This window comes from Ictidomys tridecemlineatus, chromosome 4 (assembly GCF_052094955.1).
Source record: "Ictidomys tridecemlineatus isolate mIctTri1 chromosome 4, mIctTri1.hap1, whole genome shotgun sequence".
In the NCBI taxonomy this organism is placed as follows: domain Eukaryota; kingdom Metazoa; phylum Chordata; class Mammalia; order Rodentia; family Sciuridae; genus Ictidomys; species Ictidomys tridecemlineatus.
In genome coordinates this window covers 117,494,160-117,515,503 of record NC_135480.1, presented here as the reverse complement: position 1 = coordinate 117,515,503, position 21,344 = coordinate 117,494,160, and the positions used below count along the sequence as shown (strand labels likewise).

The following is a 21,344-nucleotide window of genomic DNA, read 5'->3' as shown; positions in this document are numbered from 1 at the left end:
CATGTTCTTTGTGGGAACAATATTTAAATATTTTAATACATACAGTTACATATAAAAATATGCATATACATATATATGATTTTATACTGTACTATTATATGCTGAAAGTACTGCAAGGATATGTGATTAAATTACAACAACATAATTCTAAGATTATTGCAAAATGATGCCATCTCAGATGTCAAAAACCACATATCTGCTACTAGTACTTTTTAAAGTTATCATTGCTTCTTGTCCTATTTTGGGGTTGGGATAATGAAAGCATCATCTGTTCAGTCCCTTGGCCCATTTATTGATTGGGCTATTTGGTTTTTGGTGTTTAGCTTTTTGAGTTCTCTGTATACCCTAGAGATTAGTTCTCTATCTGATGTGCAAGTGGTAAAAATTTGCTCCAAGATGAAGGCTTTCTTTTCCTGAGAAGAAGCATTTTAGTTTGAATCCATCCCACTTATTGATTCTTGATTTTAATTCTTGCACTACAGGAGTCTTATTAAGGAAGTTGGGGCATAATCCCACATGATGGAGATTTGGACCTACTTTTTTTCTAATAGGCACAGTGTCTCTGGTTTAATTCCTAGGTCCTTGATTCACTTTGAGTTGAGTTTTGTGGATGGTGAGAGATAGGGGCTTAATTTCATTTTGTTGCATATGGATTTCCAGTTTTCCTAGCACCATTTGTTGAAGAGGCTATTTTTTTCCAATGTAGGTTTTTTGTGCCTCTGTCTAATATAAGATAATTGAAATTTTATGGGTTAGTCTCTGAGTCCTCTATTCTGTACCATTTGTCTACCAGTCTGTTTTGGTGCCAATACTATGCTGTTTTTGTTACTATTGCTCTGTAGTATAGTTTAAGATCTGGTATAATGATGCCATCTGCTTCACTCTTCCTGCTAAGGATTGCTTTAGCTATTCTGGGTCTCTTATTTTTTCCTGATAAATATAATGTATGCTTTTTCTATTTCTATGAGAAATGTTATTAAAATTTTGATTGGAATTGCATTAAAGCTGTATAGAAAAATTGCCCAAAAGCTTGTGAGAAAAATTTTGAGTTATCACAGCTGGTCATTTTGACAATATTACAATGACAGAGGTTAACAACCCATTGTCCTCTCTGTTTGATAACCAGTCCATCCTCTTTCAATCTTCATCATTCATTACCTACACTGAATGCCTGAACTTCTCCACTGGCAATCAACCTAACAAAAGAGGAGAAATTTTGGGGGTCTTCTAGGTATAGAAGGTATAGAATCATATCACTGGCAAATAGTGCTAATTTAAGTTTTTCTATCTGTATCCCTTTAATTTTTTTCACCTGTCTAATTGCTCTGAAAGATCAGTATCTTTCCTGCTTCCCTTCGCTTCCAATAGGTGGAGTCATATATTGTTCCAGGATCTTTTTTCATGTCTGGAAAGTTTTCTAATATTATTTCATTGAACAGATTGCTCATTCCTTTGGTTTGGACCTGTATACCTTTCTCTATCCCAATAACTTAAATTTGGTCTCTTTATGGTATCCCAGATTTCTTGGATGTTCTGCTCCTGGTTTCTTATCACTCTTGCTGTGCTGTCTACACTCTTTTTGAGATGATATACTTTGTCTTCATTGTCTGATATTCTATCTTCTAAGTGTTCTACTCTGCTGGTATACTCTCATTTGAGTTTTTAATCTGGCTTATTATTTTCTTCATTTCCGGGATCTCTGTTTTTTGTTTTGTTTTTATAACCTCTATCTCCCTGTAGAGTTTATCTTTTGCTTCTTGGATTTGTTTATGTAATTCATTGTCAAAGCGATCTTTCATTGTCTGCATTTGCTATCTAATGTCTTGCTTGAGACTCCAGATCATCTGAACCATGTATTTCCTGAAATCTTTATCTGACATTCCTTCTGCTGTAGATGTTACCTCTTCTAATGTTGAAGAGTGAGAGTATGAGTTTAATCTAACATAGCAACTTTGAAGATGAACGCTAATAAATAGACAGGGGTAATTTATGGAAGAAGGTATAAATTCAAACTCCTTATCTGATTTTAGAAAATTACCCTAAGTATAAATAGTAAAAGTTAGATTGAAAGTGGGATAGAGGGAGGAAGAAAAAAGAAAAAATAACAAGGAAAGAAAGAAAAAAATAGAGAGGGATAAAGAAAATAAGAAAAAAAGGAGGGAGATGGGGCATATGCAATTCCTCTATATTATATTATTCTGGTGATTCAGTTCTTAAAGTCCTTTTTCATGCAAAGTTCTTGGTTTCACATATGTTGATGTTGTGAGGACCAGAGGGGGAAGGGTAGAGGAGAATAGATGAGAAGAGAGAGAAAAGAAAAAAAAAAAAAGTCTCTCAGAACTCTGTTTTCTTTTCTTCCAGTAGGTGGCATTGTCTATACCTAGCTTGAGTCTACGCTCAGGATGATGGAGGTAGCCAGTGTGAGAGGGCTTGAGCTTCTACCTGGAGCCTCCCTATTCTTAGTCTCTGAGTTGGAAACCAGGTGCCTGTACAATTGCTGTTGTGTGTTGATAGCTACGCCCTGCCCAAAAGCTTGTGAGAAAAATTTTGAGTTATCACAGCTGGGGGTGAGGGAGTTGAAAACAGGGTACCTGATCAGCTGCAGAACTGCTCTGGTAGCCATGCCTACCAATAGATGGCAGGTAAGGTTTTTCAAGATGGATTCCATCTGTTTTCCCTGTAGGGTGTTTGGTGAGGTGGGGGGTGCTGGGGTGACCTTGTACTGTGGCCAGAGCTTGGTCTGGTGACCCACAAGCAAAGCCTCAGCATTCTTTGCCGCCTCCGTCTGGGCCGAGCACCGCCATGGGTCTGCCTCCATCTCTAGGCATTTTCATTGTAATGTGCCTTGGTGTGGACCTATTGTGACTTTGTACATTTGGCATCCTGTAAGCCTTTTGAATTTTTTTCCAATTTGTTCTTCATGTTTGGAAAAATTTCTGCTATTATTTCATTGAATAGGTTACTCATTCCTTTGGTTTGTAAATCTATGCCTTCCTCTATCCCAATAACTCTTAAATTTGGTCTTTTTATGCTATCCCATATTTCTTAAATGTTCTGCTCATGGCTCCTTATCATTTTCACTGTGTGGTGTACATTCTTTATAAGATTTTATATTTTTTCTTTATTTTCTGATGTCCTTTCATCCAAGTGGTCTAATCTGTTGGTGATGGTTTCAATTGAACTCTTTATTTGGTTTATTGTTTCTTTCATTTCAAGGATTTCTGTTTGGTTTTTCTTTAGAGCCTCTCCTTCCCTATTGAAGTAATCTTTTGCTTCCTGTTCTTGTTTATGCTGCTCTTTGTCAAAATGATCTTTTGCTGCCTGTATTTGCTCTCTTATATCATCCTTCAGTTCACAGAACATTTTAATCATGTACACCCTGTGTTCCTTCTCTGTAATTTCATCTTCTGTACTGGCCATGGATTCTAATAATGTGGTATCTTGATTTGTTTGGGGCACTTTCTTCCTGGTCTTTCATGTTGATCATGTGTCTTCCCTTCTAGGACTGTGGATCCGAGGCATTATTGCTGTTACCCTATAGGCTTATAGTGCCCCTGTAAGGTTCCAATACCTCTCTTTTGAGGGTTAGAACAATGTTAACAGATCCCAATATAAATAATATGCCACCTAAAAACAAATAGTTGCGAATAGATGTTTACAGTTTGGTCACAATGTTCAGAAATGGTGAATTCAATTATTATCTATGATATAATCAGTCAGTTTGTAAAAGGGTTTAGAGTTTCTGATGGTGGACAAAGAACTGGGGGGTGAGGTATAGGAAGATATGCTGAGGAGGTAGGAGGTGAGGATATAGAGTTATTATATCTTAGGAAGTGTGAAAGAGAAATCTAAAGAAGAAGGTTAGCAACAGGAGAATAAAGAGGAAGTAATTTGGGGTAGATGAGTAAGAGGGAAGACAGTAGAGTACATAAAACACACACATATATATATTAAGAAAAATAAAAATAGTAAAATAGTAAAAATTGAAGAGAAAAAAAGAAGAAACAAAAACAAAAAATGTATGTACAACACAACTGTAATATACTATTCAGTTGTCTCAGACCTCAATATCCTAATTCATGCAAAGTACTTGGTTTCACATATGTTGAGGGTGTAAGGGCAGGAGAATAGAGAGGGAGAAGAAAGAAAAAAAAGGAAAAATATCTTGGAGGAAGAAACAAGGATTGTTTTGGTTGGAGATCAGTGTCTTTCCTGCTTCCCTTCTCATCCAATAGGTGGGGTCGTCTGTTTTTAGCTGGTATCTCTGCCCTCAGGATGGTAAAGGTAACCAGGGAGGGAGGGTTGATCCTAGGTAGAGGGCTCCTGGAAGTGGGGTATGATCCCCAAAGAGAGAATATACCTCAGGGATCTCTTTTTGGGCCTGCTCTTATGATGTGAACACCAGATCTTATCTCTTTATCTTGTCTAAAGACCTCCCAGTTCCTGGTCTCTGTTAGTCTCTAAACTGTATCACACTGACCCTCTCCCTTAGTGCTTCTTTTTTTTTTTTTTTTTTTAAATGGAGTCACATAGTATGTGATTTTTTTTTTTTTAAAGAGAGAGTGAGAGAGAGGGGGATAGAGAGAGAGAGAATTTTTTTAATATTTATTTATTTTTTCTTAGTTCTCGGCAGACACAACATCTTTGTTTGTGTGTGGTGCTGAGGATCGAACCCGGGCCGCTCGCACGCCAGGTGAGCGCGCTACCGCTTGAGCCACATCCCCAGCCCCTCCCTTACTGCTTCTTAACAAGGAACCATTCTCTCCAGGATTCTTGTGTGTGGCGGTTTAGGCAAGCTCCGCACCTGCCCCACTGAGAGATGGTTTTTTATTGGGCAGTCACTACGCAGGGTTAATGACTGCTGGGGAGAGGTGGAGTTAGAAACTGAGTACTGGCCAGCTGTAGTTCCAATCTAGGAGTTTCCCCCACTAAAGAATGTGATGTTTTGGAGATGACCCAAGATGAAGCCATTTGCTTTCAGCGATGGGGTGTTGGGTCAGGTGGAAGGAGCTGGGATGATGAGTTCAGAGACTGGGTCTGTGGTGTACAGCATGTGGCTGTGGCTATCTTCAGATCCTATGTGAAGTTTCCTGGTGCAAGTGGGCTACGGTGGGTAGGGAACTATTTCCATTGCTTCAGAGTCCCAAAATGGATGCAACTGGGGAAGCCCCATGTTGGTTGATGGGGGTCCACACAGGAGTGGCAATTGTAGATCCTGTGCATGGTTAGCTATTGAGTGTCCTGCGTGGAAGCTGCATCCAGGATTTTTGCTCAGGTACGTGGTGGGTGCTGATGCCTATGGTCCTGCTCAGGCACCTGGTAGTCCTATGTGGGTGAGTAGTTGGGAGACCTACTTTGACACTGAGGCCTGGAGCCCTGCATGGGCACAGTGGCCGTGATTCCTGTGTGGAAGCAGGAATATTGCTCGCAGAGAAGCAATATTCTCACTCTCAGGTCACGAAGTGACACAGATGCTGCCTCCCTCTGGTCTGCCATCTTGAATCCCTTTCTCTTTTTATAAATTGAGTTGAGTTTACATTTAGCAGTTAATGCTTCAGTATTTTAATTACAAATAACTCAGCTGTTTTATCTCTGTTGAATACATTAATATTTATCCCATTTATATTTGCCCACTTTGTTATTTTTAGATTATCCTTGAAAATTAAGGTATTAAACAAGTATGATCAATACTTTAAGTCATTTCTGTGACAACAACAACAAAAAAACCCAAAAGTTGTTATGCTTAATAAATAGAAAGCAATAAACATCAGAGATAAATATAACCCTGATTAACTAACAACACAGGAAAAATGTATGTTAATAGTTCTGAAGACATTGCCTCAATTTTACCTTTTCAACAAATTTAAAATTGACCCATTTGTCAGAGATTTACTTATTTTAACATTTTAGTCATAAGACAAACCAGCATGGCAATATAAATAGAACAAATTTTAAAAATGAGTTTTTTTAAAAAGAACTCCCCCCTCCTTTTCCCTTTAGACCCAAACAGCCAGGAATTTAACTTTTCTGATGTCTGCATTCTAGCTAGAGCTACCCAAAATAACAATTCTCCAAAGAGCAAAGAGTAAAGTGCAGAAAAAGAACCATATGGACAGAGTCAAAGCCTCCAATCAAACAGAACAAAACTAATTTAAGCAATCAGAATCTAAAGTGAATTCACCAGAAGAAATAAAATGAATTCAAAAGGGCAAAAATAAACCAACTGCAAATACCTTCGTCAAAAGTTATTTCCAATGGCACACACCTGCAATCCTAGTAAGTAGGACAAGACACTAGGGCAGGAAGATTACAAGTTCAAGGCCAGCCTCAGCAATTTAGTGAGACTCTCAGCAACTTTTAAAATAATAAATAAATAAACAAACAAATAAATAAATGGCTTGGTGTGAAGCTCAGTTGTACAGCACCCTAGGTTTAATCCTCATTACCCACTCAAAATAAAAGTTATTTCTAAAAAAAAAACCATATTAAATCAGAGTGCATTTTCCATTATATAGGCCATGTCATACCGCAATAATAAAATCATATTTGCCTTTGTCTAAGTCACAATATTAGGTAACTATCAACAGGTGGGTAGAGAAATAAACAATGAAGGACAGACATTAGGTATATGCATATTTTAATAATCCGGGAGTTCTAAAACTGAAAACACAGTGAACTTATAAGAACAGGCAAGAATTTGGAGAATGAGGAATGGAATATCTGACTTTCCTCAAGCTGTAGATACTTATAATCCCTTGAGGAATTTAAAACCGTAGAGAACCAATGGAAGCAGATGAGCTTCAGAAAATTGGTTGTACAGCACCCTAGGTTTAATCCTCATCTTTAATCCAGATCTTCCCCCGGCAATAGTTAATTATAACCCATCAAGGGAAACTACTGTTTCCAAATGATGTCATGTCACCAGGACTCTCCCTTATTGCTGAAAGTATGTCATACTGCCCAATCACCCTAGAAACCAGGACGTCTAGACCATTTCAAAGAAAGTTTGCTGAGAGATATGCAAAGGGTAATAAACCAATTAAGGGGACAGGAAATTGAGGCAAGGAAAGGACTTACTTTCCATAAAAACTGCAATTCTGTGAGCACCACAACAACCGAGGCTGCCTCAGCAACGTGGCGGGTCCTTGCTCTGAAACATTTGGTGTTCAGCACCTAGTTTATTTGCCTGTTCCGAACTACTTGTAATCTACGCCTTTGTTTCTTGATGACTGGAAGGCATATTGAGCCACAACTAACAGTTTTGGCAAGGATATCAAGGTACCTTGTAAAATTGAAAGATATTCTCAGTTGGAATTCAGTCATCCCTGGCCCTTATAGCACAAGAAGCTGGGGCTTCCTTTTTCCATCATTTTGGTGGATAGGCCCTGTCTAATAGTTTAGGACTATTGGTCAGGGCACTCCCTGGCATAGTCTGAAGGCTAGCAAATACATGTTCCTGATTGCTGGTGCTCATTAAGGTAAAGGGACTTTTTCTCTTCCTCTTACCCTGTCAACTTTATCTCCAGACCACCTGAACATAATGAAATCTCACTCGAGGCTAAAATTGGTGGGAACTCTCATTCATGTCTAAAGTTAAGAGGCACTCCCCATCACTTTGGGCTGAGATGTCCCATTCAAACATTGCATCTTATGCTCAGATGGCAGCTTTCTTTGCTTCTCTGCTACTTCTTGACCTTGCCCAAATGGGTTCTTGCTCTCTTTCTATACGTTCCTCTTTGCAGGAGACAAGGATAATAGGGAGAGCTCCAATAAGTGCAAGCTTTCATTTTCCTGAGGGATCACCCAGACCTTCAAAAAGAATGCAGAATGGAATCTTTCTATGGCAACCAAGCTTAAAAACAACACACACACACACACACACACAAAAAAAAAAAAAAAAAAAAAAAAACCTCACCTAAAGGAGTAGCTGTTACAGTGGGAAGACAACTGTTACCTTTGCACACAGGTTACAGTCTCTATGCATATCTAGGGTTGGGCTGGAGACCTACTAGTACAACATCTTGTTGGAAATTGCCATACTTTTCCACATTTAATATTGTTAAGAACATGATGAATAGACAAAAGATTTTTCATTTCAAAGTGTAAAGCATTTGCAAAGGACATTATAATAATGATTCTGTATAAAAGTGTGAAAAATCACTATTGAAACCAGACCCCTTCTGCTGGCAGGCGGGGTCTAAGTACACTGAATGCCTTTGCAGCCAAGAAATCCTGCTTATTCTCCACTAATATTGAGTTGCTGTTCTTATTGGTGGCTCTTAATGTTGGCCAATCGCCCCACCACCATCACCCTATGTTGCAGCAGATCCCAGCAGCTCACCAACGATTTCTTCTTCCTGGGTTCTTGTGTTGCAAATTCAAAAACAAATGCCACAGGGCTGGGGATGTGGCTCAAGCGGTAGCGCGCTCGCCTGGCACGTGTGTGGCCCGGGTTTGATCCTCAGCACCAAATACAAACAAAGATGTTGTGTCCGCTGAAAACTAAAAAATAAATAAATGTGATATGGGGACAGGGGAAAATGTGGATCCAACATGACTTCCAGACTTCCTATTTGCAAGCTGTGCAGACTGGGAGAAAAAGGTGATGGGATGAGATAGGGAACCCAATGGAGTTGTTAAGTAGGCAATCAGATAAATGAGCTTATAATTCTAAAAGCAATAAAAATGGATGACGTGACTAAGAACAGATGTGTGGGTTTAGTTCTTTACTATTGCATTTCTAATAGATGGATTTTAATCCACAAATGACTAGAAGGATTTAAAATTTCTGCTTTTCTTTTATCCTGTACTGAGAATTAAACCCAAGGGTGCTCTATCATTGAGTTGAATCCCAGCTGTTTTGTTTTTGTTTTGAGACAGAGTCTCACTAAGTTGTCACTGGGATTATATGCTTGCAATCCTCAGTCTCCCCAGTCACTGGGATTATACGCTTGTACCACCTAATACTGCTGAAAATTTCTACATCAATATACAATGATATAACTAACACATTATATTCTCAGCTTTCCATTACCAAACCATGCTAGGTAGATGATGTCCTCATGTCACACACATTCCCATGGATCCAAGAGAGCTCTATATATTAAAAACAAAGAGAAAGTCAGTTATGCTCCAGCATGTATGAAGCATTACTCCTTTCTCTCCCATGTAAGAAAACATGAAAAGTGCTGAGAATGTAGCTCAGCAGTAGAGCACTTGCCTAGCATGTATGAAGTCCTGGGTTTGATTGCCACATTGCAAAAAAGGGGAGGGGGAAAGCATATGAAAATACATGCAAGTAAAATCATTAGATGTAAAAGCCTTTATTTCTTAGTATATTATTTACAGATTTTTGGAATGTTCTTGTTAATAAGTAACATTATTTGACAATTCAAAATTAAATATCTCAAATTGATTAAATCTCAACTGAGATTTACCTTCTGTTTTTGCATTACTAATATGGAAAGGGAAAATAAAGTACTAGTGTTACTTACCAGCTGGTAAACATTATTTTATTTCTGCTAATAACCTAAATATTTTTCTAAAAGATGTAACATACCTAATATCTGAAGTAGATTTTGCTGAAAAAAAATATTTTGACTTTTTTAAAAAATATACTTTTTATATTTCATACAACATCATGGATTTATTGTCATTATTTTAAATGAATTAGTAAACACTTAAAAATTAAAAAAATTTTTGAGCCACATGTGGTGACATATGCTTATAATCCTAGTGACTCAGGAAGCTGAGGCAAATGTCCAGGCCTTATGCTACTTCCACTAGCCTGGACCTCTCCATTTGTTGTTAGCTCTCCAGATGATTGTGATACACACCAACAGTGAGAAGCTGCAGCCATAGACAGCTCCATAGCACTAGGCTCTTTCTTAACTCTGCTCTAATACCCTTGGAGTATATTATTTAACCTAATCTCCTTTCCAAAAACTGGCTTTTCTTTTCTTTTTTTTTTTCATGGATTTCATTAAAGCAAAATAAAAATCTCAACTATATAGGTAAACAAGAGGTGTGTTAGTTCATTTTCCAGTGCTATAACAAAATATCTGAGGCCAGCTAATTTTGAAAAGAAAAAAATGTTCATTTAGATCATAATTTTGGAGGCTTAGATTTCAAGACTGGGAAAGCCCCATTTATTCAGTCTCCAAACAACAGATGATATCACAATGGTGGCAGGAGCCCATGTGAGGGGAGAGATTGTGTCTTAAAACAGGAAGCCAGAGAGTGATTTAGGGGTTGCATTCATTTTTATAACTCACTCTTCTGAGAACTCAAGGAGTCCCTTGAAAGCTACATTAATTCCTTCTAAGAGTACATCTTCAATGACCTTAACAACCCCCACTAGGTCCACTTCTTAAAGGATCCATCATCTTCAAACACTACCACCTTGGGGACCCAGTCTCCAATACATTGGCCCTTGGGAGAAAAAATACACATTCAAATCATAACAAGAGGAAATTCAATGCTTTTGGATGGAAAAATTCTTACTGCAAGAGGCACATGACCAGCTTTAGAGATGTACCTCAGCCTTGTTTATTCAGAACTAGAATTATACAGAGGAAAAATGGAGCCAAAGATTCACCATCATCTTGAAACAGGATTTCCCAAATCCTTTCATATTTGCCTTTTATTCATTAAGGGTTGATATATGAAGCCCCAGTTCTAGTGTTTTTCTATGGGGTAGAAAGAGTGTCATTTCTTTTGTGTATGCTTTTGTGTATTCCTGTGTAGAACTAGGGCTTTGAGCATGCTAAGCACACAATCTATGAGATATGTACCCAGCCTAGAAAAGTGTCATTTCTGATTGGGAGAAACAGAAATGCCCCATGGTAGAGTGCTCTCACCTAGAGGAATTTTTACCCCCAGAAGACATTTGGTGATGCCTGGAATCATTTGGGGTTGTTGCAACTGGAGGCCTAGGTGCTAATGACATCTGGAAAGTAGAAGCAATGCAGCAAGCCTCATCTCTCTGAGGAGCCTTCCTCTGATTATTGCTGCAAGTCAGCAACAGTGTGTCACCCCATCTCTGGACTAAGCTACTAAAATAACTTTAGAGGATGATACTGATGGTTAGGTGACATGTGAATCCACGTTTCTTTCTCCAGAGAACAAGTTTTCTCTATTGGGTATGTTTTGCCTTCTCTTCAAAATGAGAGGACTACACTCAGGATTTCTCCTAGTCAGACAAAACAAATGAGACACTTGCTCATGCACATGTTGGTGAACAAGTCAGGATGGCAAGTCAACTGCACTTCAGGTGGCAGAGTGTCTGAAACTTGCCCCCAGTGGTGCCATGCTGGCATGGGAATTGAGATTAAGGTATCATCTAAAGGATGTCAAGTCTGCAGAGTGGCTACAGCCAGCCTCCTAGTCCCCCATCTCAATCATTTTCTCTCCTTTTATGCATGTGCCAAAAGCAACCACAATTTGTATTTTCCATATAGTTTCCCCCAACCCGGGTGTTGTGGTATATATACACAATTGATTTTTATTTGAAGAATGAAACCATGTCATTTGCAAGCAAATGGATGTGAGTAGAGAACATCATGGTAAATGAGATAAGTCAGACTCAGAAAGTCAAGGGTCATATGTTTTTTCTCATATGTAGAAAGAAAGTAGAGAGAAAAAAAAAAGGTTGGGATTAGAGATCTTATGATACTAGACAGGAGATCAATAGAATAGAGGAAGGGGATCAGGGAAAGGAAAGGTACTGGAGAACAAAACTGACCCAAATATACTGTTATATTGTGTGCATGTATAAATATGCAACAATGAATCTATTATGTATAATTATAATGCATCAAGAAAGAATTAAATAAAAGAAAAAATTAAAAAAAACAAAATAAATTTAACTTGCTTTAAAAAGGGAGGATGAGGCTGGACATGAGGATACATGCCTGTAATCCCAGCAATTTGAGAGATGAGGCAGGAGGATAGCAAGTTCAAAGATAGCCTCCACAATTTAGTGAGGTCCTAAACAATTTAGTGAAACATTGTCTCAAAAATAAATAGAAGGATGTGGCCCAGTGATTGAAGTGTTCCTGGATTCAATCCCTAGCATAAATAAATAAATGTTAAAAGGAGGTGAGCTGGGGAATGACGTTGGCCAAATTATATTGTTTTACTGAGTACATGTAGAATATGTACAATTACAATGCACAATTTTTAAAAATATGGAAAAAAAAGGATGGTGATGCCAGGCTCAGTGATATTCAGCTGTAATCCCCGTAACTCAGGAGGCTGAGGTACGAGGAGCACAAATTTTAAGGAGTTATAGCTCAATGATAAGTACTTACTAGTATGTGTGAGGCCCTGGGTTCAATCCCCACCCCCACAAAATAAAAATAAAATTGATATTTAGTATCCCTGTTCAATTTTTTTTTTCAGAATCTAGGTGGGAATATTCAATGCAATTAAATTTAGCTTATTTGTGCATCTCCTATATGCCTAAAATCAAGATAGAACATAAAGACACAATGAAAGGGCAAATACACTTCACCTAACTTGGGGACAAAAACTATTTTCTATAATTTGATCCAGTATTTCACCAAAGATGCTAACTTCTGGTTATTGGGGAAGAATCACCACTGCCATACAATCTTCTCCTCCTTAAACTTTCTTCCAGTGAATAACTTGGATGACAGTGCATGGCAGGTCTGAGAGCTCTCCACATTGCCTAGAACCCTTGGTGGTCATGAAGATAGAGGACAGAAGACCTGGCACCAGTGATGAGCTATTTATTCCCTTTCATGTATATAATGTGTGCATCATCCCATGTCTTGTTTGCTTGCTGATAGGTGTTAAAGGGAGTAATATATTTTTATCTTTAGCCTCCCCCAGGCATAATCTTTACCCCAATTCACCTAAGGAACCCATTTATCTTTGAGAATATAAGAATTTGTTTCAAAAGTAATACAAGAAAAAGAGAAAAATAATAGTCTGTTTCTGTTATTTAGAACTTAGTGTTGTGCAGAATAGACTTGGGGTCCCAGATAGACATTGTCCCAAAAGATAACTTCCCAAATTCCTTTCTACCTTTTATAAATTTAGGGTTGATCTCTAAGGCCCCAGTTCCAGTGCTTTCCAATAGAGGAGCAAAAGTGTCATTTCTGGCCCAATCAGGTATGCCCCTCAGCAATGTGGACACTTGGAGGAGTTCTGATCCCCCGAGGATACTTAATGATATCTGATGAGACATTGTGGATTATCACAACTCCGGGGTGGGTGATTCTAGCATGTAATAAGTAGAGAGACTAGGGAGCCTGCTAAACATCCTACCATGATTAGGTCAATCCCCATCACAAAGAAGTATCTGGCCTCACAAGACTACGTAGTTGAGAGCCTGCTTTATGGCAAAGTTTGTCAAAGTGTGACCCCCTGCAGACCAGCAATATAAGAATCACTGCAAATTTGTTAGAAATACATATCCTCAGGCCCCCACCCCATACCAACCAAATCAAATTTCAGGGATGAGGACCAGAAATCAATGTTTTAACAAGCCTTCTAGGTGACTGTGAGGGTGTGCCGTAGTGTTAAGGTAAAAGATTATGATATGGGGAAACATGATACTTAGGGGCTCTCAGTAAAGGAGGGGAGAAGAAAGAAACAGAGGGAATTAAGATTTGTTCTGCTTTCTTAATGGGCTTCAGATGAGACAATGGAGTCAGCATGGAACATGAAGGAAACACCAAAGCAAGTAGCTCCTTACTTTTTTAAATATAAGGATAGCTGGCCACTAACATTTACAGATGTAGGTTAAAAGAGGATATGCATGATCTTAAGCTTCTGGGCTGACTAGGGTCTAGTGGCCTCTGTGCAACTGGCCTGACCCTGGCCCTCTTTTGAGGTCAGGGAGCTTCCAAGATCTGGCTGAGATTCCTTTTTGTCTTGGCTTGGTAGTCCCCTCGGTAGCCCTTAATATCATGCCAACTCACCTTTTGCAAGCTGCCCAGACAGCCTGTCAGCTATCCCACCATGTTGAATTTATAATGGTTTGAAAAACCAAACTCTGTAAGTCTACCCTCCTCCTGTACTGGGCCAAGCTGATTCACTCCAGGAGCTCAGATACTTCTCTCTGCCCTTTGTTATGGCTGAGAAGGGTTGGGACCATCCATAGGAGAACCCAGAGTAAGAGCAGGGAATCAAAAAGGACATTGAGTCAGGTACTAATGGTGGTAAGGAGAGGTTGACAGCCTCTAAGAACAACTGGTTTTTACCTGAGCATGGAATACCAATGGCATGGAAAGATCAATAAAAGGAAAACAGTGCATTTAAAACTCACAAAGCATATATATGAATTGTGTGTCATTTCCTGCATGCATTTGTATTTTATTTGACTTGTTGCTTTCAATTTATACTTATGAGATCAAGTATTCTGAGTATCTTCTCATTTTTTTCAACATTTTATTTGGTGGTCACTATAGCTTTTAAGGTGGCACTGGGTAGACTTATTTTGTAGTAAACATGAGAAACAGATGGGATAACTTAAGCCAGAAGTGTGGTATGCTGGAAGATCAGGAAGTGGATGGTAGACTCCAGGCAGCTGGAGCTGAATCGAGAAGCCAGGGTGGTTGTGGTGATCAAAGTGCCAGGATTGATGGGTTACTCACAGGCCCACTGCTCACATGACAGCTCAGTCCATTTACTACACACCACTTATGACTCAATACCCTGGAAAAGAAAATGTGGTTGGTCTATTGTATGTCACATGTGACCAATGGGGAGGAAGCACAGCTTGATTATTAGGTCCACAAAGACTCTACTGAAGGGAGAGTGGTTTGCCAAAAGTATATCTGGGGCTGAGGATATAGCCCAGGGGTGGACTCACTGCCAAACATGCACAAGACCCTGGGTTCCATGTCTAACATGCAAATAAAAAAGAAAGGGGGAAAAAAAACAAAGAAGGATACTGGGATCTAACTACCAACAAAAGGTACAAGGGAGGCTAGGGACCCAAAAAGTGGGCATTCTCTAGACATAAACATAGAACTTCTGCAATAGTTGGGCTTTGTATAATTAGTCCATACATTCCCTGCCTACAGCAACCAGAAAAAAGTGTCTTGGAATTATGTAATATGGAAGCCTGAGAAAAAGCCCTAGGAAGCACAATATATCTCAGAAAAGATAAGTAAGAGGCATGTTTGGATTGGATCACAATAAGAAAAGGGACCCTGAAAATATAGTAGGAATGCTGGGAAAGGAGGCTAAGGGAATTGGGGTAAGGGTGTCAGAGAATGGAATTAATTAGTTCATCTTGAAACAGGAGGGCATGAATGGGGCTATGACAGGTACAAGAGAAAATATTATCCACTGTTTGCAGAGGCAGGCTTCAAGGTCCTAGGAGATAATGCACAGCCTGCCTTTTAAAACATCTCTATTACATCTAGAAGATCCAAAAAGCTCATTACCCTTCAGAATGCCATACTGAGGGACTAGGGATGTAGTTCAGGGTAGAGTACTTTTCTGGCATGCACAAGGCCCTCAGTTTTGTCCTCAGTACCACAAAAATAAACAAAGAGATTGCCATACCTAAATGAGATTCCATTTTAAACCCAACCTCTATGCCACTTTCCAATTCCTCAAACAAGATAATCTGCAAAAAACAAAACAAAACAAAAACAAAAATCCTGTGGGGGCAGTCATGAAATTCAAGCTTCATCTCAGAAGCAAGGCAGAAGAACTCAAAGGAAGTAGCCTGGTGGAGATGGGGCACCACGTGGGTTCACCTCATTTGTTCCAGTATGGAGCCAGGGTCCTGGAAGGTAGAGAGTTTCCTGGGGTCCTATACTCCAGTAGCGTCCTAGGTTTTGTCCATTGATGAATACTACTCCTTTATTCCAGCCCTGAAAATCATGAGAATGCAGGATTCAGGTTATAAATTCTAGATGTAAAGACATAAGGGATGAACACACACATACAAACACACACACACACACCTCATACACCACTGACACACCAAATCACAGTATAGATATACCCAAACAGGGTGGAATACCAACTAAAATCTTATGTGGCAGGTAAATCCAGAGTCTTGTGATACTGTCTCTGATAGGGGATTAACTCAGCATCCAAGCCTCAGGGAGGCACTAATTTCTAATTCATCTCCCTGTGTCTGCCCCAAGCCAGGAGAGAGAATTTCCACTTATCATCAGGTACTCGTTAAAATATGCCAGGCTCAAAACAGCTAGAGTTGCAGAATTTCAGGTGTGGCAGCCAATATGTGCTGGCAACTCCTCAGATCTCTGTCATATTTGTTTACTTTCTAACCCTGCCTTACTTAACCCTGGGGGAGAGACAATCTCCCAGATGGCTGTAGAATAGCTGAGGTCTTTGGGAGCTTATATTCCCTCACACAGGGCAGGGACTATACACTAAATGAGCTTTGTTAAAAGGTTCTTAGGGGTGTGTAGCTGGATGGCACATTGGCAAGGGATAAATTGTACTAACCTCCAGTTGTATAAAGGTGTCTCTGGGATCACCACTGATTTTCAGGTAACCAAGGAAGAAGGCAGGGCCCTTAACTTTCTCTGTGATTGGCTTCCAGATTTGGGGGAGTTTCCTAAAAGGAAGTCAAATAGGATTGTCATACCTTTCTTCAGTCTTTTCCCTGAAATCTGGTGTCCCCCACTATGGCACTGGCTATGCCTTCAGCATGTATAATGCAGTAAGTCATGATTCCAGCTGCCTCCACACAGCTACAAAACATGGAATTATTTTCTTCAACATTCTGATTTCTGATTTCCTTATCTGAAAACTCAGAGGTGCATCTGGAGGAACTCTAAGGCTTCTTCCATATCTACATGCTCTCCATCTTTATCAATCACCTAGAATCAATGGTCAGGCACCTACCTTTTTATGAATACACTTTTCATTTCCAGGCTGTATATTGTAAATTTTCTTAATGGAGAATTGTTCAGATAAATATCCCCAGTTAAACCTATAGGATATTGGAAAAAAGGGGGACATAAAGGAGACTGGAAGGGTGCAGAGATATGTACAGACAATAACCAGGGATTCCAGCCCCATTGTAAGGTTTCCGTAAACTCCTACACACAATTTTTCTCCTGTGTCTGTCTGTCTGTCTGCCTGTCTCTCTTTTTTCTTGCAGTACTAGGGACTGAACCCAGGACCTCACAAATGCTAAGCAAGCACTCTACCCATGAGCTACATCTCTATCCCAAATCCTACATACATTTTTTCCTTCTAAGTATACATCTCTCCTAGATGGTGCCTGCCTCTTCCACATTTATTGCACAGAGGTCACAGCAACTCCTGCCAGGTCTGGCTGGCACAGGGCTTCAGACTAGTTGGAACATTCATTCATATCAAATCACTAAGGGTAGAAGGAAGGTGTGTGACTCGGCCTGGGAGTTCTGGGGTTCAGAGAAGGACATACACAGGTCTAGCCTCCTAGGAAGGAAGGGGCAAAATCCTGAGAGAGGACCCCTGGCCAGGGAGACCTCTATAGCTTTCTCCTGATGGAGCTACTTTTGAAATCCTCCCTGCCCCCCCCTCACCAAAAAAAATGCCCAGTGCTGGCTCTGCTTGGTAATTACAGAACACAAAGGAATCATCACAGTTTCTATACATAGGTGTCTCACAGCCAAAGAGCATGCTCTCTTCCAACCATATGCCTGTTTCCATCTGCTCTCAGTCCGGAGTGCTGCGGGTTCTCAGCATCTGCATCTGGAGCCCACCTTTTCTCTGCTGGTTCATGCTCTTCCCAGAGGAGAGTCGGCCTTGATTCTCCACCAAGATCCTTAGAATGTGGTATTCCTGGTGGTCCTGTGGAAGACAGACCCACCAGAGTGAATACTACTCAGGTACTATTCTGCATACCTGCTGGGCCTTCCCTAAAGCTGAGATGAGAACAAGGGCAGGGTGACTAACAGCTAGCAGAACCCTGTGGATCTCCAGCTCTAAGCCAGGCAAACCCTTGGGTTCCTGCCCTTCCTTTTCATCCCCCCACTTTCTGGGCCAAGTCTTCTAGGGAGGAAAGAGGAACCCAAACACTTCATCTAAGATGCTATTGAAACCAGTGACCAACCTGCTTTTTGAGCAGAAAATATTCAAAATAAAAAATCTTTGCTCCCTCAAATCATATGTATCTGTACCTTAGAGATGTATACAACCTTCCCTTGTTCCTATTGGGTTCCTATGCAAGGATCAATCCAAAAGGCAGGGAAGGAGAAAATGTGCTATTATAGAGCAGACCACACATATAGTTGGGTACATGGCCTAGCAGGTGCTAGAATTATTTGTCAATTAGCATTTGGTTATATACATGTATCTGAATGGTTAGCTCATCTTTGGAATGATCCAGGATTCCCACGTGCTTGTCATCCAAAAACACCTGCCAAAGAAGAAGAAAGTACTGTTAGGTCCTCATAAGCAAAACAAACAAACAGACAAACAAACAAACAAAAAAAAACGGAAACAGACTTGAAAAGACAAACATCAGAAATAATGAATTTTGTCTCCCAGAAATCTATAAGCTGATCATAAGTTCACAAAAACAGATTATATGTAATGTAGAACAGTGTTGAGATGCTCGAGATGAGGTCTATTCAATAGTGTCCTGATATGGAATATGGGCCCTAGCTCCACTGCAGGATGTAGAGGGGGGAAAAAAATCAAAAAGATCTGAAGATTAGTGGGAAAATAAAGTAGATAACAAATCAGTATTGTGAGGGAAATGATGGCAAAGGGAGAGCAAGAGAATTAGAGAAACAGCAACTGTTCTGTCAGAGTGCCTTTCCCCAAGGGTTCAACTCTGCAATAGACCCAGTTTTGCCAGATGAACCAGATTCTTATCTAGAAATTCTAATCTGCTGCCATACTCTACCTGGTTTTAGAGATCATCTATTTCTTTTCTATTACCTATCATATTGTTCAGCCTTAGATTAATAAGTCAATCAGAAGAATCCACTGTAGCCATATAAGACCAAATAAGGACAAATAATTTTGCTTTTTATATTATTTAAATTAAAACCACAAATTTTCAAATGAGATTTGACTAGGAAGAACAATAAAAATTCACAAATATTAAAAACAAAAATATTAATGCTAAAAATGCATAATTCACATTTTAATCTTGGAGTTTAATTATAAGGTTTATATATCTTATGACCATTTATTGAACAACTACTGTTGAACTAAATATTTCCATAGGGAGGAGTTCATCTAGGTTAAAATAAAGCTGGCCATTGAGGAACCCAAGGAACTATACAAAGAAATGATCAGAACACAATGATAGTGGCAACCATGGAGACACTAAACTAGTGGACAGACTACTGTGGAACTAATGAGAAAGGAATGACAGATCCTAAACAGCAGCAGACCCCAAGCTACTTCACAGGTATGGTGATGGGTGAATCGTGGAATTAAAGAATGACTGTAAGAAGAGAAGTAGCCATGATGAGACTTTTACCTGAGAGAGAAAACACTGACAGCACTATGTGTTCAGCAAGGAAGAGGTCAGAGGATGAGAGCAAGCAGTCTGAAATAGTAAGAGATTGTGACATTCCAATAGGAGATGTGAAACACAAGAACAAGTCTAATGCAATAACAGTCTGTATATTAAAAGAACAACTGAATAATACTGAACCACACAGGGACCAGTTGAAAATAAGTAATAAAGAAAAGCAGTAAAGAGAACAAGAGAACAATATTTGTAGGTTGAGAGGATGTGAGTATATAAGCCAATATGAGGCTTAGTTAGGAAGATAGTGAGTTTTGCTTTGGATGTGATGAATTTGAAAATTATGGAACATACACTGTAAGGATAAATGTACAGGAAACAGTAAGAAATATGGTCTGTAGCTAAAGATAGGGAGAGGACGGCTGAAGACACAAAATAGAAGTAGAGGTTGAATATCCCTTGTCTGAAGTCTTGAGGACCTGAAGTGTTTCAGATTTTGGATTTTTTTTTTTGCTGTTAATATTCATAGACTGTGCAAGTTGGACATTCCTAATCCAAAAATCCAAAATCTGAAACTTTTTGAGCATCATATTGGCACTCAACAAGCTTTGAATTTCTGAGTACTTCAGAGTTTGGATTTTCTAACCTTGACCTATAATTGACCTATACTGGAAGCCGGGGAGGAAGATGATATGAAAAGTATGACAGCAAGAAAATTTCACAATGCTTAGAGAAAACAGCTCTTAACTTGAAGCCATGTGATGAAGGCTTCAGTTGCAGTTCTGCAGCTTTCTAGTTGAACAGCTTTTGAAAGTCATTTAGTTTCTCTGAGTATTATGGTTTGGGTCTGGAGTGTACCCCAAAGGCCCATTAACTAAAGTCTTGTCCCCCAATCTGCGGTGCTATTGGGAAGTAATAGAAAATGTAGGAGATAGGAGCTAGTGGAAGTTAGGACATTTGGGATTACCTCTTCTGCCCTCTCTATTTGCCTCCTGGTCACCATAAGGTGAGCAGCTTTCTTCCACCATATGTGTCTGCCATGATGTTCTTCCTTACTACAGGCACAAAGCAACAGAGCCAGGCAACATGGACTGAATCTTTTGAAACTAAAATAAATCTTTCTCCCTTTTAAGCCCATTTTCTCATGTATACATTCATGGCAAAATAAATCTAACATGCTGAGGTTTCCTTGTTTGTAACAAATGACTCAGTTGTTTTAAGAGTTGAATGAGAACAACAACTGTAATATGCAATGGGAATATTAAGGATTGATATAAAATAAGTATAGGGACTATGTAAGTTCTTTATAAAACACTATCAGAAGAAAAAAATCATTAAAAAAAATCATCAGCTCCTGTAAGTTTTAGTGGTACAATTCCCAGGGGTATCTGGGAATTGTATCTCAGACACACACTAGTCTATATATAAAAGATTTCAAGGAAGGAACAGATGCTAAGAAAGAGTTGAAGATTAAAATGGTTTACCCCACCATTTAGACATTCACCCTCAGGAACACAGTTTGTTAGTGATAACAGATGAGCATAACTAGAACCCCTTCATGGCACCCTACCTGACCCCGATCTTGAACATGGCCCTTTGAGGTGAGGATGCCATCACTGGAAATGGCAGTCTCATAAAGCGTGTACCCATAGGATTGACCACTTCCTTCATTCACAGATAGCTGTTCCATGGTGAGTGGCTTGACAGACTTGGTTGGCTGTCGCAAAGACAGGAAAAAAAACAACAACAACAAACAAAAAAAACACAACAGGCTGAAGGTTCAGGCTGTAGAGAAAAATCTCAGAAACTGCCAAAGCCCAGTTCTCCAAAGGAATGACCCCCACAGCCTCGCAAACAGAACAATCCAAAAGGAATATGAGAGGATACTCATGTTTATGTGCAGCAAATA

The 21,344-nt window shown here is 39.4% G+C and overlaps 1 protein-coding gene across 3 annotated transcripts in view; it reads right to left on the bottom strand.

Moving 5' to 3' along the window:
• Positions 1–14,398: 14,398 nt before the first annotated feature.
• The window catches only part of LOC101977326 (beta-galactosidase-1-like protein 2), a 51,719-nt gene continuing 44,773 nt past the window's right edge, over positions 14,399–21,344 (bottom strand). For all 3 annotated transcript variants that reach the window (XM_078047351.1, XM_078047354.1, XM_078047352.1), the window contains 8 exons: positions 21,006–21,152; positions 18,299–18,367; positions 17,712–17,799; positions 16,864–16,951; positions 16,462–16,573; positions 15,741–15,857; positions 15,544–15,607; positions 14,399–14,685 (listed from right to left, as the gene is read on the bottom strand). In XM_078047351.1, the coding sequence (XP_077903477.1) occupies positions 14,678–14,685; positions 15,544–15,607; positions 15,741–15,857; positions 16,462–16,573; positions 16,864–16,951; positions 17,712–17,799; positions 18,299–18,367; positions 21,006–21,152 (693 nt within the window). In that variant the 3' untranslated portion in view covers positions 14,399–14,677. The remainder of the gene's footprint in view (positions 14,686–15,543; positions 15,608–15,740; positions 15,858–16,461; positions 16,574–16,863; positions 16,952–17,711; positions 17,800–18,298; positions 18,368–21,005; positions 21,153–21,344) is intronic.